Below are 16,623 nucleotides of genomic sequence, written 5' to 3'. Positions count from 1 at the left end.
CTTTTTCTGTTCACAAGTATGTAAAGCGTTTTGCTAATCACAGGGTGGGGCAGCTGTATAAAAAGGGTAGTCGACATTGTACGCCTGGGACCTAAAAGAAGGAAGGAGGATTCTGGTAGCAGTGAGGGTAGAGATTTGTTAACTAAATTAGACCACAATTCAATACTTTTTGGTTTAGTTTTCAGAAAATACTAGAAATTTATATGCTGATATCTGCCCATGATGGCTTAAACTTGAGTCTTGGATAACATTTTAAGTTTTGCAGGATGTGACCTAGACAAAGCATATATAGCTAACAGCAGATTAGCTATGTTGTTTACTCAATAGCTAGGAAATGTATGTAAGTGTGCTTGCAAACTGGCAATGCATACTTTTTTTTTTTGGGGGGGGGGGTTCAGATATTTCAAGTAATTAGAATGGTTCCATTCTGTTTTAACTTCTTTGTTTTTCAGGTTTTGGAATACTATCACAGTTAGCTTTTCTTTATATTCATTTTGGTTTATGACTGGTAGAAATAGGGAGCTGTCTCTGCAATTTTACAATTGTTTCTCATCTAACAGTGAAGTGCTAACAACAGTGTATCTGAGTAAGGCAGCCTGAGAGTTGCTATTTCAGAGTTTGGATTGCAAACAGGCTTTAAATAAGTGTTGTAATATTACTGATCTTATATAGGAAAGTTATTTTAAAGTATATAGGGAATAATTCTCACTAAGTCCCTTTGACTAGTCTAGTAAATTCATTTTTACTTTTTAATTAGGTTTTTGCTTTTTAGAAAGAAAATACACTGTAATTGAAATAAGGGTATGAATACCTTGTTTAAGAAAAAAAGAAGTTAGGTTGGAGGCTCTTTGTTTTACAACTCAGTTGCTCTTTTTGGCTGTTGAGTCATTGTTTAACCTTGAACTATCATTTAGTACCTATGTCTCAATTAGACAATCTATAAATTATGCATAATATTTTTTTACGTCAGAGAGATACTGTAAAGTTTATTAATAGAAGTCTTTCACTTCATGGCTTAAAATGCTATAGATTCTGGTATCCTGTAAAATTCTACTCATAATTCAGTATGACATTCTCAAGAATAAAAAAGGATAGGGAAGAACAGTAGTAAAGAGATAGTATACAGTAAAAGTAAATTCATAACACATTGTGAATTCACACAATTTCCTAACAGTTTGTGAGACTTCATCCCAAAATGTACCACTGTAAGTGAAACCTTCAGAATTACCAGATGTTTAATTCTCCATTATCAAACAATACCATCACAGAAATAACTTTTTTGATTGTTCCATATTGGGTGGTGGAATTGGATGGAGATCCAATCTTTTGAAGATGAAAGAGATGGAGAGTGCTATAAGCAGTTTTAAGCTGGACAATCTGCTTTGACTCCAGGGTGTCTGATCTTTTTCTTGCTAGAAAAAAGTTTTGAAAAATTCTTCTGATTATTCCCCATTACATAGAATTTTTTTATTATTATTCTCTTACTGAAAAAAACCCCATCTTTGAGTTAGTCTGTCTAAAGTTTGGAGTGGATTTGTTTTCCTTATGCAGTGGTAAATCTACTTAGCAGTCTCAAGGAATCATAGAATAATTTATGTTGGAAGGGACCTTTACAGGTTATCTAGTGCACCCCCTGCTCAAAGGAGGTCCAAGTCGATGACATTCCTCAGAAATTTCAGTTCAAAGGTATTTTTCACATCACAATCTGTACTTTTGAACTGAATATTCAAGTTGTATTCGGTTCACTATGCCCACAAATTAAGCAGGTTATTTTTAGAGAAGCCTCTTACTTTTGTACCATACAGAGAGCAACAAATTGTATGACTATGCTGGAATAAAAGCATCTCACAGTATAAAGTCATGAATCAAGAAGTCCTAAACTGCTGAAACTTATTTTATCCTTCAGTAATTGGGATGAGAAAGGCAACTGTACTTTCCCTTTAAAGTTGCAGTGCATATAATTAAATGTGCTAGCAAAAGAAATCTAATGCAGCACTACTGCCAGAAGACACTAGTCCACACTGATATTTGACAGGAAAACACATGCAGCAATACTGCTTAATCTATAATTCAAGAGCTAACAACAATTCTTCTCAAAACAGATTCAGAGGATGTTTAGTGACTAAGTACTAGTATCTTTCTCCTCAGCTTTAACTAACAGATTAGGCCTATTTGAGAAAATTCAGAAAATTTCTGAAATCTGTGTGAATGACAAGGGAGGCTAGGCTTTTACATACAGATCACCATACTCTTACTTTTTTATAATTATATATAGTTCCTTGCAGTTTGCAAGTGAAAATCACCTCCTTGCTGATTTTTTGGTGGTGTTTTTTGGTTTGTTTGTTTGCTTTGCTTTGGTTCTCTTCTATGTAAAGACAAGCTGGGATGCCTGAGGGAAGAAAATCTAATTTGGAGCAAATGGTTTTATAGGCTGCAGCTATATCAAAGGTTTCAGCATCACCACCAAAGAGGGACTGTGTAAGAAGTAAAAAAATGTTACCTTATACTGAGGAAAAACACTGAGGTTTGGAACATATTGACTAAATATTCCAACAGGAAAAGATAAATGCATAAAACCACAATTTGGGTAATATGAATTATAACAGAAATACAGGCTATCTTGAAGTGATTATACAAGGCAAATTAAAGAAGTGCTCAAAGAGTCAAGGGTACCCTAAACAACAACAAAAATACCACTCAGCTTCAAGTAAAAGTTACTACTTTAGCTAACTGTCTCCAGAACAAGACTACTTCACTGCTATAAGGACACTTTCTTAGAATTAATTTTGTAATTAGTTCTTTAATTTCATATGGGATTGTTAAATGGATATTTACTGCATCAAGACGGTAAAGTCCTGTGGTAAGTAATAAAGGTTTTGTGAACATCTTTGGAAATCGGCCAAGATGGAAAGAGAAAGCCAAAAGGAGGCTGGTGAAGCTATTCCTAGAAAAAGGGAGTGAAGAGCCTAGATAGCAGAACAGGCAGTTTGGAAAAACTGTTAACTGTCAGGGCCTTAATAAGAACACTTTTCTGCTATAGTATGAGCTCTAAGGTACAGTAAAGGGCCAGAATAATGAAGATGAATTACTGTGCCTCAGGTTTTCAATGTGTAATGTAGAGTGAAGATACTCTAATATTACTTCCAGCAGTATTTATCTCGTTTTTACATTCAAAATCTGAATTAGTTTGAAATAGCACACAGAGATGCTATTTCCATGCACACTTCTGTACCAACTTCTCTCTGTAGCTGTTTCCTGGTGCATTGAGCAATGTAGACCCCTTCTCTGTGTGTACAACTGAATGTATTTTGTCCCACTATGCCCACTTTGCAGTCATTTCCGTGGACTCTCAGTTATTTTTTCTGCACAGTCATTTGATGGTTAGAATCTCTTGGCAATTCTTCTACATCATGCATTGTCTCTCTCTTGTACTTAGGGTTAAAGCTTGACACCAAAGTATGTAACTAGGTTTTTTTGCTTTTGCCAAAAAGTGTGCAGTTCAAAACCTCTTGGAAACCTTTGAATAATAAGCTAAACATAACCTGAAAATTCAAGTTCAATTCACCTATCAGATATATTTCAGGCAAAACTGGAGGATTTTATCTTTTCTCCCTTTCCTGTTAGCTTTTAAATGTAGACAGTTACTTTCTTAAAGCCACCTGTTCGTTTTAAAAAGCATTAACCTATTTCTGATGGTTCTGAGTCTGCGTGTAGCATTACTAACTTCAGAAAGAGGTGTTTGGCTTGAATTTAGCAGCAGGGAACAGTTACTGTTTTCTTCGTGTATGACGGAAGATTCTCTGGAGCTGCCCCGCCATTGCCAGGTCCCGGCCGGAGGAGCAGGCCTCATAACCAGCACTAGTTTCAAGCGAACAGGCGTTGATGTATCCTGCCCGTGCAGCCATCAATACACGCTTCTTCACCCCAGATGCCCGCACGCTGCCACAACTCCGCCGTGACTTCCTAGCTTCTCTGTTAACGTGGAGGCGGTAGGCAGGCCGCCCGGTGCTCAACCTCCCGCTCCTGCTGTGCCCCGGCCTCACTACCCACGACGAGGGTGACCGATGGGACCGATTTCCAAGCCGCTGGCTTCCTAGCGACTCGCGCCACGGTGACAGCAGCTGTCCCCCGGCACACCGCAGGCTCGCCTCGCTCTCCCCGGCCGGGATCTCCCCGCCTGGAGGGCCCGCGGCCTGGACGTCAGGCGCCGCCCGGCTCGGGGCAGCCCAGCGGCTGAGGTGAGCCTCGGGCGAGGGACAACGGGAGTGCCGGCGGCTCGGCAGCAGGAGAGGCGAGCTGGCGGCGGGGCGGCTCTCGCCTCCCCGGCTCTGTGAGGCGGCCGACTGAGAGAAGGAGAAGGAGGAGGAACCATGTGGCCGGGCCGCGGGAAGGGGGCGGGCCCCCAGGGGAGGGGGCGCCCCAGCCCCAGCCCCAGCCCCAGCCCCAGCCCCTTTGCCTTTGCCATCCCCATCCCCTTCCCCGTCTCGTTCTCTCCCGGCCCCGCCTTGCGCCGCCGCGGTCCCCCGCGGGGATTGGTCGACTCGGCCCCGGAAGGCGAAGCCGTCACTTCCGCGGAGTCCGCCATCTTGTCAGCAGTTGGCGGAGGCAGCGCCCGGCCCGGCAGCCCGCGCTCTGGTGTGGCGCGGCCGCTCGTCCGCCTTGCAGGCCGCGTGCCGCCGCCCCGCTCCGGGCCCCGAGCCGCCATGGCCAACAACAGCCCCGCCGTCGGTGCCGGGAACTGCCAGGGGCAGCAGGCGGCCCAGCACCAGCCTGGCGCCGTCCCGCCGGCCCAGCAGCAGCTGCAGAGCGGAGCCCCCAAGCCGGCGGCCTCAGGCAAGCAGGGCAACGTGCTGCCGCTGTGGGGGAATGAGAAGACCATGAACCTGAACCCCATGATCCTCACCAACATCCTCTCGTCGCCCTACTTCAAGGTGCAGCTGTACGAGCTCAAGACTTACCATGAAGTGGTGGATGAGATCTACTTCAAGGTGAGCCTGCGGGCCGCGCCCTGGGCGCCGCCGACTCCTCGGGGCTCTGCTGGCGCCTGTCCCGAGGCGCCCGGTGGCTGGGGTTTTTGAAGGGGGAAGGCTTTGATTGCAGCCTGCGGATTCTCTCTCTGGTCTTCCTGCCCCGTACCTCGCGGTAAGGGATGGGAGCAAACCTCGTTTTTAGTGCTTAGCTGGGTGCATCCGAGGTGCTGCCTTCTTTCTCTTACAAAAGAAACGTGTTTCGCGTCGGGATTGGAGTTACGGAGTTGTAAGTTAGTTCTGAACTGGGCAGCGTGAGAGCCAGGGCAGCGGGGATGAAATGGCCGTCTAAGGACTGCGCTCTCAGTCGGAGAGAGTGGGGAGGGGACCCGATCTGCATGCCACTTCTAGAGACAAGCCCTCCCTGCAGCCTAGGAGTTGCCGACACGCCGTGTAACTGCGCAAAAGGTATGGTGGTGACTGTAGGTGATTTCGACAGGAGTTTGCATGTGGCCTTCTTCCTCAGAGGTTAGGGGCCTTCCCCCCCCTCCATACCCAGTCAAAAACTAGTTCATTTTAGTGCTTCTCTCGGCGATAGGTAGGATGTGCTGGGGAGGTAACTGAACTGTATCAGTGCACCCATGTCTCAGTTCTTGTTTTGTTAGCAGGATTGAATCAGTTTTGCAGCGAGGCTTCCATCAAGCCAGTCTCCCAGGTAGAGGTATGCATAATTAATGCTCATCAACACAGCCACATTCTTTGTTCTGATAATGAGAGCAAAACTTAGGTAATTCAGGCTGCTGTCTTCAGTCAGCTGTACTGTGGTGGTTATTGAGATATTTGTCTCCAGTGAATAGATTCTATTTCATGATGTTACTGTGTCACTTAAGTAGGTGTTAATATACTTTGATATTATAAAGAAAGAAAAGGTAGCCTTTTTGTCTCATTTAACCAGGGCAAGTCAAGTTACTTAGGGCACCATAGTTGTGAAAAACAACTCCACAGAAGTATTTAGAGATTTTTTGCATTGTTTGCACGTACTTATGAAGACAGTTCTACTGTTTTTCCACTTAATGACAGCATTTCTCAGCTTGCGCTCTGTCATTTGGAGCGGACTACTTAATTCTCCTAATACTCAGAGTAACATAGATTGTAGACAAAGCTTCTCTTTGGTTAATTTACCATTTGTGGCAAATAAGACAGAAATAATTAATTCTATCCATCTATTCACTCAAATCCATCAGAATGGAAAGCAGCAAAGTTTATTTTTGCAAGTGATGACAAGAGCTGAAAAATTTATTGAGGAAACATATTTTAAGAAAATTTGAGAGCTTGCTTTATTTTACATGGACCCTTTCAGATGTAGTAAAAAATATTTGATGTGATTTGTCTTCTTAGTATTGGTAGAGCTCAACTGCAATAGGTCAAATAGTTCATTTGATTGTCTCAGTGTTTCATTCCTTAAGTGGTTTAATTTTAAATTGGGGAAGAATTTTGACGTGCCATTAAATATCTACTTATTAATCCAATGTAAATAAAGTTTGCTTACTGAACTTGACAGTTATTCTGACTCAAAACTGCATGCTAAATAAAGAGATAACTCAGCCCCTTACTTAACCATGACTAATAGATGTGAGGGAGGAGATAACCTGATGATTAAGGTACTTCACTGATACTAAGATTTGTATTCTGTTCGTGTTTTAAGATTCATGAAAAGTGTTGAACAATTGCTGTTGGGTTTTTTTTGTTTGTTTGTTTTAATGAGCGTGATATCCACCATAGCAAGCGTATTTTCAAGAGTATTTGTCTTTGGGAACTGAAATATGTGTCTCATTTAAAAAATTGAAGAATGCTGGGTTCTGGATTCTCAGGAAAGATGATCTTAAGTCACACAGGCAGTTAGTGATAGGGACTTGAAGGCTTGAAGATATGGATTCTGTCTAGATATTTAAATTAATTCACTTGCAGTTCTGGTCTTCTGTTTCAGTTCCATATCCGTGAAGTGGGTGACTTCTTCTTTCTTTATCCCTGGTACTAAGCACCACATGCATGTCCTCAACTTCATTTAATCTGTATGCTTCCAAGAAGTTAACTGTATGCAGTAGTCTTTGTAGGATCAAAACTTCAAATGCTTTTTTCTGAAATAAGTATTGTTTTCAAGGCTTTGGGGTTTTTTTATTGGTATCTGTCAAAACCAGCATGTTTATATTGATTGTGGCCAATAAATGTAACTGTAATTAAAAAAAATTGAAGACTACTATTGTCATAGTGTCATACTTGATCCTTTGACTAAAAAATACTCTTCAGTTCCTGTGAGAGGCAAAACCATAAGTAATCAGAAGGATGTGCAGTATTATTTATGTAGTATTTGTGAACTTCTCATATGATGCTAATAATACAGAAAGTCATAGTGGATTTTGTGTTCTACGGTATTGGCATCTCTCATGTTTCCTGTTTGGATAAGACAGCAACTGTAAAACAAAAACAAAAAACCCAACAATTCAGCAACGTTAGCTGTTAGTATATCTCTGGTTTCGTGTGATTGTGTGCATAATTAATTTTGTTTCATGTATTGTTAAAGAATTTTAATTTGTGAACTACAGTACAACTTGGCCACAAACTCTTAGCCCCAGTCCAGTACAACACCATTCTATCATTTTTGTCTTGTTTTTGCTTATTTTTTTAAGTTGACATGTTTAGGAAATATACTTGTTTATAGAGCCAGATGTTACTTCTCTGAATTTCACAATTTCAAATGTAGCTTAGGCAGTTTTATGGTTCTTAACTTGTTCATGACTCTTACTGTCAAATTTAAGGAATGGTGTTGGTTAACTATGTTCGTGCACTTATCTGTGAATGCATCTCAAAAGATTTGAATTAGGCAAGCTTCACTCGTACTTAGGAACATTTTATCTAAGAACATCACAGCAGTTAAACAAGAAAAAACACTGCTTTTTAGATTAAAATACTACACTTTATAGACATTTTTCTTTTGTCCTAATTGTGATACTCAAAAGAGATCTCTAGCTAAGCTCACTGCATAAATGAGATTTATGAATATGAGACTGTAGATTTTGACTTCTGTAGCTGTCATCAGTAGGTATCACTAAACTTGTTAAGAGACAATTTAAATAAAGGTAGTTGTTTAGTCACTGTAGAAGATAGTAATGATGGGGTTTAGTCATAAAGTAGTTGAAAGTATGTGGAGTATACAGTAAGCATGGATGCTTCCATTGGTGGGTTTTTGGGTTTTTTTTTTTAAATCATCATCTGTGATTTTGGGTATAATTACTTAATGTGGTAATTAAAAAGGCCAAATGCGTTGCTTTAATGGCAAAGCAGGCTTGATCTTGAATTTTCTAGCAGAAGACAAGGTACTTAAGATTGATTTAGCATATCCGTTGTTTAAAATTAGGTTTGTACAGGCTGCTAAACATTATGGAGGTTGTAACTGTCATTTTCTATCTTCCCACCCTCCACCTTTTCAGGTTACGCATGTTGAACCATGGGAAAAGGGGAGCAGGAAAACAGCAGGCCAGACAGGGATGTGTGGAGGGGTAAGTAGAAGTACGTGCCTTCTTAAATTTTTCTGTCTGGTAAATAAATTTTGCAAGTGTAGCTAAAACTTGCTTGTATGTTGGCTCAGTCCCTAGATGTGAAATTATTTATTACAAAGAGTTGATATATTCCCCTTGCTTCCAGAGCTGTGAATCCAAGTAGTGTTACTTTTTCCATGTAGCTCCGTTTGTAGATTTAATCTAGTGTTAGTTCTCATATTCTTTTGCAGATTTGGAATAATGTCTTTGTGACTTCCTGTGTTGTCACCTAACGTTTTTTCTTTTGAAAGGTGCGTGGTGTTGGAACTGGAGGAATTGTGTCTACTGCCTTTTGTCTGCTCTACAAATTATTTACACTGAAACTCACTCGTAAGCAAGTGATGGGCCTTATAACTCATACAGACTCTCCATATATTAGGGCTCTTGGATTTATGTATATTAGGTAAGTATCAATATAATCAACTAATGGCTAATTTAATATACAGGAAACTGTATTAAAATATTACATTCTTTTTGTACTTGAAGGTACACACAACCACCTACAGATCTATGGGACTGGTTTGAATCCTTTCTTGATGATGAAGAGGTATGTCGGCGAGGGTAATAATTTGTTTTCTTTTGTTTCTTTTCATGTTACTACGTTAGGTTTAAACATTGTTTGATAAGGTTTTCTGTAGTTCGAATGTTGTAATGTTATGTTCTGGTAATTTCGTTAATTAGTGCAGGAAGCAGGTCTGAGGTGGGACCCAGGTAATTTTTCTTAGATTTCAAAGATTTAATAGACTTTTCCATTGGTTACGATGTTACTGTGTCAAGTACTGCAAACTCATGTGAAACAGGTTTATTAAAGCAGAATGTAGACAGCAGGCTGTATGAGTGTGACTTCTGTGGAGTTTTTAGAAAAAGAATTCTTTTTGAGCGAGGTATAGTAAGTCTTGATAGTGCTAAATTTGTATTTTGCATTTATTCCTGGGATAGGGGGAATTGGTGCTTACATGGAAGAGTAGGAAGTACATAGTAGAAACCAACATTCACCTTGAAAAATACTACTAAAAATCTCTGTGGTTATTATTCATGTCCTGGAATAAGTAAACCCAGGATTTCTTCAGAGGAGAAACAAACAGCCTAATTACTGCATAAGGTGTCATTGTTTCTAGTAACCTTAAGGTCTTTGCTAATGGGGCAAAAAAAGAAACATAAGTTGCTAACTGAAGAAGTTCAGTGAAGAGGCTGCATTATTACGCAGTCAGATAGGAGAATACCTTTGGAATCATAGTCCTGATTTACTGTCTGGGAGGAATGGAGTAGGAGTTGGTGGGTGATACTTTCTTGGCCTATGAAGTTGAATATACAGTCTACTACATATTGTTGCAATTTGTATTTATTGAGCAGGTTTTAAATCACATCCTAGATTTAAGAATGGAACAGGAAGGATCACTTGCCCTCTTCAGTGTGACAGTAGGCATCTACTCCAAGAAATTTCAAATGTTGTAGTTGCAAATGATGTCCAAATACTCATATTAAAAATAGCGTTAATTATGCTTGTATGTGACTGCAATGCAGTGTATTTATTTTAAACAGCTTCTTTCATGCTAAGTATCAAAAACACTGTGCAAAGGAAACAGCTGTTATTTCAGGTAAACCAGTGTTATTGTTTGTTTGCAACAAAAATGAAAACAAATTTAAATCTTGATTGCATTGCTGTGATATCCTGCTTCCCCCCCCAGGTGGTGCTAGTTAATATGAACTCCTCTGCAATGTTGCATTGTAACTTAGTAGGAGGATTGGGGTGGCTTCATTTTCAGGGTCCCACAAACAGCTTGATTCCCAGGACAATGAAGCGATCACAAGTGTGATACATTGTGCAGGTTTTAACTGGTTCATTATTCTAAGCACCTTTTTTGGTTTATACATTTCAGTTCTTGCAGATAACTGGTTATCAGCATATATTTGTTTATTGTTGTTTAAAATATCCCAGTATATTTTTGCAGTTAGTGTTTCTTTCCCAGCTGCTTTCAGTAGCTTTGTGCTATGTAGGAAAAAGTGCTTGGGGCTGCTTGTCTTAAATTTCTTACCAGTCCTGGTCAAGCTCAGTAGGATGAAGCAAATTTATATATATGGAATTATGTAAACCTACAGGATTTTTTTTTCTCCAGTTCTTAAATATGTGGAAGCAGTTCATCTTTTGTCATGCTGCTGTGAAAAACTTCCCAGGATACAGAGTTACTTTTCAAAATGCTTCTTATGTTTATTTTGTTTAACTGTACGTACTCTCCAGGTGCTACGTTTAACTCCTTTTTTTCTTCTTTAGATCTCTGCAGCGATTATATTTGGAAAAACTGTATATCTGAACACTTAAATGTGTGTGAGTGCAAGCAGTTTTACATTTAGATTTTCTCTTCCTGTTTAGATAACAAATCTCACTTTCCTTGTGTGCTTGCACTATAGGTTTGGGACTGACAATAGCTGACTAACATGTCCTGAGCTGTGAGAGGGCATAGCAAGAAGGCCTTCATGCGGTAATGACCCTTTTCAGAGACAATGGTCATCATGGATTATGCGTTTCCAATTATTTGTTCATTTATTTATTTTTTTACATATTTCTAAATTAGAAACCTCACTGCTTCATGGCAGTTGGTTTGCTATTGCTTCCAATTCTGTTAGGATGCCATTTTGTACTAGAGGTTTTTCTGTGATCATTTTTAGATAGGCAATGATGTAGTTCTTAAATGATTTAGGCCACAGGGTTGGGTATGATGGTACGCAGTTGTACATCCACAAAATGGAGTATTAAATGTAGTTTGAGAGGACTTCTCAACTTTGTGGCATTTAAATAAAATACAAGATCATACCATGTAACCAGACTGTGTAAGGGGATTTCACGTTAATCTCTTCATTGACAGTCCCTTACCATCCAGATGGCTGCAGGATTAGTATGTGCCTGCATGCATATGTATTAAGTCCCATTCCCTATCTGTAACATACTGCCAAATCCAAAGGGTGCAGAGTTTGAATTTTTCTAAGGAAATGTATTAGAATATGAGACAAGTAAACTTTCATAATCATGAGACTTCCATAGGGCAGTAATGTAGCAGCATTTTTTTTTTTTAAATCAATAGAGAATATTTTTGACCATCAGGATATTTTTTGCTTGTATTTTGTAGGACCTGGATGTGAAGGCAGGTGGGGGTTGTGTTATGACCATCGGGGAGATGCTTCGTTCCTTCCTCACTAAGCTTGAATGGTTTTCCACATTGTTTCCAAGAATTCCTGTGCCAGTCCAGAAAACCATTGACCAGCAAATTAAAAGCAGACCTAGAAAAATCAAGAAAGATGGCAAGGAGGGAATGGAAGAAATAGAACGGCATGCAGAACGTAGACGTTCAAGGTCATATACACGTTATTTTGAAAATGAACGTTAAAATGAACTTATTACCAACATTAAATGAACTTATTGCCAGAAATGTGGTGTCTTTTCACTGAGAGAGATTTTAAGGCAACAGGCAAAACAGTTGATGGATGCTAATAGATTAAAATAATCAGATGGTATTTAAGATTAAATATAGACTATGTACCTAAAGTATAAATTAGAAAGCAAAGAGGGTCCCTTAACTTGAAAAGGTTGTGTTTCATATTGAATTATATTTATTTTAAAAGGTCTCCAAGACGATCCATCAGTCCCAGGAGGTCTCCCAGAAGATCCAGAAGCAGAAGTCATCATCGGGAAGGCCATGGATCATCTAGCTTTGATAGAGAGCTAGAAAGAGAAAGAGAACGGCAGAGATTAGAACGTGAAGCTAAGGAGAGAGAAAAAGAAAGGCGGAGATCTCGAAGTACTGATCGCACCCTAGAACGGAGGCGAAGCAGAAGCAGGGACAGATACAGAAGCCGTAGTCGAAGTCGTGACAGGAAAGGAGATAGAAGAGACAGGGATAGGGAGCGAGAGAAAGAAAATGAACGGAGCCGTAAAAAAGAGCGAGATTATGATAAGGAAAGAGGTAGTGAGAGGGAAAAAGATCGATCTAGAGAAAGATCAAAAGAACGGAAAAGTAAGGGTGATATAGAAGAGAGAAGACACAAGGATGACAAGGATGACAAGAAACACCGGGATGACAAGAGGGATTCCAAAAAAGAGAGAAAACATAGTAGAAGTCGAAGCCGGGAAAGAAAGCATAGGAGTAGGAGCCGAAGTAAGAATACAGGTAAGCGCAGCAGAAGCAGGAGTAAAGAGAAATCAAGTAAACACAAAAATGAAAGTAAAGAGAAGTCAAATAAACGAAGTAGAAGCAGAAGCAGAGGAAGAACAGATAGTGTTGAGAAGTCCAGAAAACGAGACCACAGTCCCAGCAAAGAAAAACCTAGAAAGCGTAGCAGAAGCAAAGAACGTTCCCACAAACATGATCACAGTGATAGCAAGGACCATTCGGACAAACATGATCGTCGAAGGAGCCAAAGTACGGAACGAGAGAGCCAAGAAAAGCAACATAAAAACAAAGATGAGACTGTGTGAACTCTTTCAGAAGTGGATCACATTGAATCCTATAAATGTTTGATTAAATCCTGCTTATTTTTTCTTAAAGTTGAGATTGTGCAGTAGTTGATGAGCACTCTTCTCCAACCTCCCTCTAGGCTGCAGATTGTCATTTCCTATTTTGGGTAGGGAAGTGCCTTTGTAAACCCATTCAATGCATTGACGGTTTCAAACCATTTGTTTAGTTAATTCGTAATGCAGAGATTGTTCTTGCATTTTTATTGTTCAGATGTTTCTGAAATGTACAGTCTGTACATACGTCCTGAAAATGTTTTAATTCCTTTGGCATGGTTGCCATGTTGGTTAAATTTGTATGAGGCAATAAACTGCCACTAATTCTACTTTCATTTTGTAGACGTGGAATTATGGTTTGTATCCTGAAGTTAGCATGGCTGTGCTTTACATAATAGTATGGCTTTTAGGGATGAATCTTGAATGTGTATTATAGCTGAGATATTTATGTGCATACAATGTACATTGAGGGCTGCAGATTTAGAACTTAATACTTGTGTCCACTGTACCTGCTGTTTTTTCAAAAGCTTTTAAAATGTATTATGTTGTTGATCACCACTGGTGTGAAATTGAGAGTGGACTTTCAAGGAGATAGTGGTTTTGATGAAAAGATTTAGATTATGTTGGGGGTTGTTTAGTAATTCTTTAGAAAGGCTACCTCAAGCGGACACTGTAAAGGTTGACGGATGAGTACCGTAGCCATCTATGCATTTTATTTGTTTGAAAAAAATCCATGTAAGCTTCCTCTTTTTTTTTAAACACAATTTATCCATTTGTGGTCTTTTAATGTTTTTAATCAGCAGCTGCACTCTGTCATTTATGATAATCCTGGGCTAATAAAGGCATTTAAGTTGGGAAGAGGGAGGTAGGAAGAAGAAAATTATTACAAAGGATTTCAGTTTCAAGCTTCCAAAGCATTTTTATAAGTGTAAACATTTAAAATAAGAATTACCCAATAGTGTCCTTTTTTAAGTCATATTTTCTACAAATAGTAAGGATTGCAGTTTGTGCTGAACATTTCATCTGGCAGATTTTTTTTTAAAAAGGTTGTTAGAAGCAAAAACCAAAACGCATTATAGAAGAAAATCATATCATTAAAGTCCAAGTCTATTTGATAGATTATTCTGATGACTTGTATACTAAGTGAGGAGAACCATCTGGAATAAACTCTCAATTAATTCCTTTGTATTGGGTGTCAGCCTTTCCCTGCATGTTCATTGAAGAGTGTTTGGGTTCCTCCACGTTTCCTTTTCAGACTAAGCGACACTTCGTATGAATAAGGGATTTTATGTAATAAGTATCTAATAAGGAAGATGTGGCTAACAAAGAAATGCAGCAGCCCAAAAATAGGAAGAACATTAAGTGTGACTCATTCATGATCATGAAGTGACCTGAAGATAGAAATACATTGATATTTGTGCCTTTTTTGCTTCTGTGTGATGCAGGTCATCTAGGCATGATATTTAAATATTTGGATATTTTTTTAAACCTCGAGGAGAAAACAAACAGTGCTTGAATTTCTAACAATACACTTCACTATAATATTCAAAGAAGCAAAAATAACAAACTCAATTTTTTCTTCCTCCCTGCTCTTATTTTTTTTTCTGAATTGTTAGTCTTTCCTTTGTCACTGTGATCATTAGTATTAAAAATCTTTTAATACTGGGGTTGTTCAGGTATTGTCTGCTTATATTTTTGATGCCTGATTTTAAATCCGACCTTGAAACAAAGCTTAAGCTTCAACAAGTTCATTCCATTGCAGTGTAGTACTAAAATAGTGACCTCTCATTTAACATGGGAGAAAAACTTTTGGCCATTTAAGAAATTCCTCGGCTAGTAGATTATTAGAACTGTCATTGCAGTCTGCCAGGGGATTGCACAGATTCTGTCAAAACAATGAGGAGAACTTTTACCATATTTGCCACTAGAATATTTCTTGTTAGCTTTTAACCTTTAGCCTATGAGTTTCTGGAACAAGTATGTTCTTGGGCAGAGAGGCTGCAAGGCCAGGGTTCTGGCAGAGAAAATGGATTACTGATTTGCAGTTGTTCCTTCAGGGCTCCTCCTCTGCCATTGTTGGGAAATACAGTGAAAAATGGTTTATTTGCAGGCAAAATCCAGATATTTGAGAAACGATTTTTGATCTGAAAGTGGAGAGTACCACCTGGTTATAATGAAGATAGGTGAACATTTTGATACAGCTTGTGCAAAGACTGGCCCATGCCAGTATCTCTTGCAAGTGCAGTAATTTGAGGACTTTGCTTTTGTTTTTTGATAAATAGTCCTCTCTGACTTTTGGATTTAATTTGATCCAGATTATGTAGTTGAGCTAGCAGTGTAATGGATAGCACAATATTCATGACTGACCAAGACCCATGAAAATGATGTAAACCAAGAAACCCGTCTTAAGTTGTTTACTGGGATTTAGTATCTTGCAGCTCTTGGGTTTGGATCCAGGGACTCTCTTGAATTCCTTTTTGTCTTTCTGACACCACTTTATTTCATGTGATCTTCCATGAAACGAGAAGGAACAGATCCACAGAACCACAAACCAGCTCTGGTCAGAAATGGTAACGGTAGAGTCTCCAGTGCTGACTGGTCTGATGCAGTTGCGAGCAGTACAGCTGCAGTGGACATTTGGCTTGCAGTTCTTAGAAGAAAACTTCTGCCAATTCTCATCAGAGGTACGGTGAGAGTTTTCTCAGGAAGTATGGTTGCAGAGCTTCTGTCTGACAGAGCCTGTGCAGTTAGTCTTCACTTCTCAGGGTAAAAGCACAACAAACCAAGCGCTATGAATCTGAAGTTTCCAGTGTGCCATGTTTCTGCAGTTACTTAGCTGCGATGGTCATTCCTCTTGAAGCCTAATCTCTCTTTGAAATTTGCTGTGGCTCCAATGATAAGTACTTATCTGGACTAATAATACTAATTTGAGAAACACACCTCTACTTGTTTTTACTTTTTTTTTTTTCTTTTGAAGATACTACTCAATTGGTGAACAGTATTTCAGATCTTAAGAAGTAGCAAACTGGCATTCTTTTATTTTAAGGCAGGGGTAAGTCTTGGGCCCAGAGATTCATATCTACTTACTGTCACCTAACTATGCAGATAATTAGTGTCAGTACAAAAGGACTTGTATGTGTCTGACTTTTAAACATAATAGGATTGGCAGTTTGATTATCTATTTGTATTGAAAAAGGTAACTTGAATGGCAGGGCAATTTATCCAGTCATGTTGGGGGGTATGTAGTACATCAGGCATACCTATGTCTTTTACACTTTAATTTATACGTTGGTGAAGAAACATGACTGAGCTCATACTTCTGTTATTGACAGCTGAATAGCACTGCACTGACTCAAAGACAGTATATAAATAGCCAGGATCTCTTAAAGGGAACCTGAAAGAATTAGAGGATTTCTACTGGTTCTGGTAGATGTTTGAGCCCTTTCTGCACTGCTATGAATTGCACGTAACTTTACATACAGGAGATATCCACCCGGTCTTAAGCAGGGTAAAACACCATTTAAATGCCACTCTTGAGGTTTTGCAATGTAGTTGT

The 16,623-nt window shown here is 39.3% G+C and overlaps 1 protein-coding gene across 1 annotated transcript; it reads left to right on the top strand.

Annotated features, from left to right (window-relative positions):
• The first annotated feature begins 4,582 nt into the window (after positions 1-4,582).
• Positions 4,583-16,622, top strand: PRPF38B (pre-mRNA processing factor 38B). Its single transcript, XM_049807152.1, has 6 exons — positions 4,583-4,988; positions 8,456-8,524; positions 8,815-8,966; positions 9,050-9,110; positions 11,689-11,912; positions 12,182-16,622. Exons 1-6 carry the CDS (start codon positions 4,704-4,706, stop codon positions 13,032-13,034), a joined length of 1,644 nt encoding a protein of 547 aa, XP_049663109.1. The 5' UTR covers positions 4,583-4,703; the 3' UTR covers positions 13,035-16,622.
• Position 16,623: the final 1 nt, after the last annotated feature.

This window comes from Accipiter gentilis, chromosome 8 (assembly GCF_929443795.1).
Source record: "Accipiter gentilis chromosome 8, bAccGen1.1, whole genome shotgun sequence".
Lineage (NCBI taxonomy): Eukaryota > Metazoa > Chordata > Aves > Accipitriformes > Accipitridae > Astur > Astur gentilis.
Note: the sequence above shows the minus strand (reverse complement) of the source record. Positions and strands in the feature narration are given on the sequence as shown.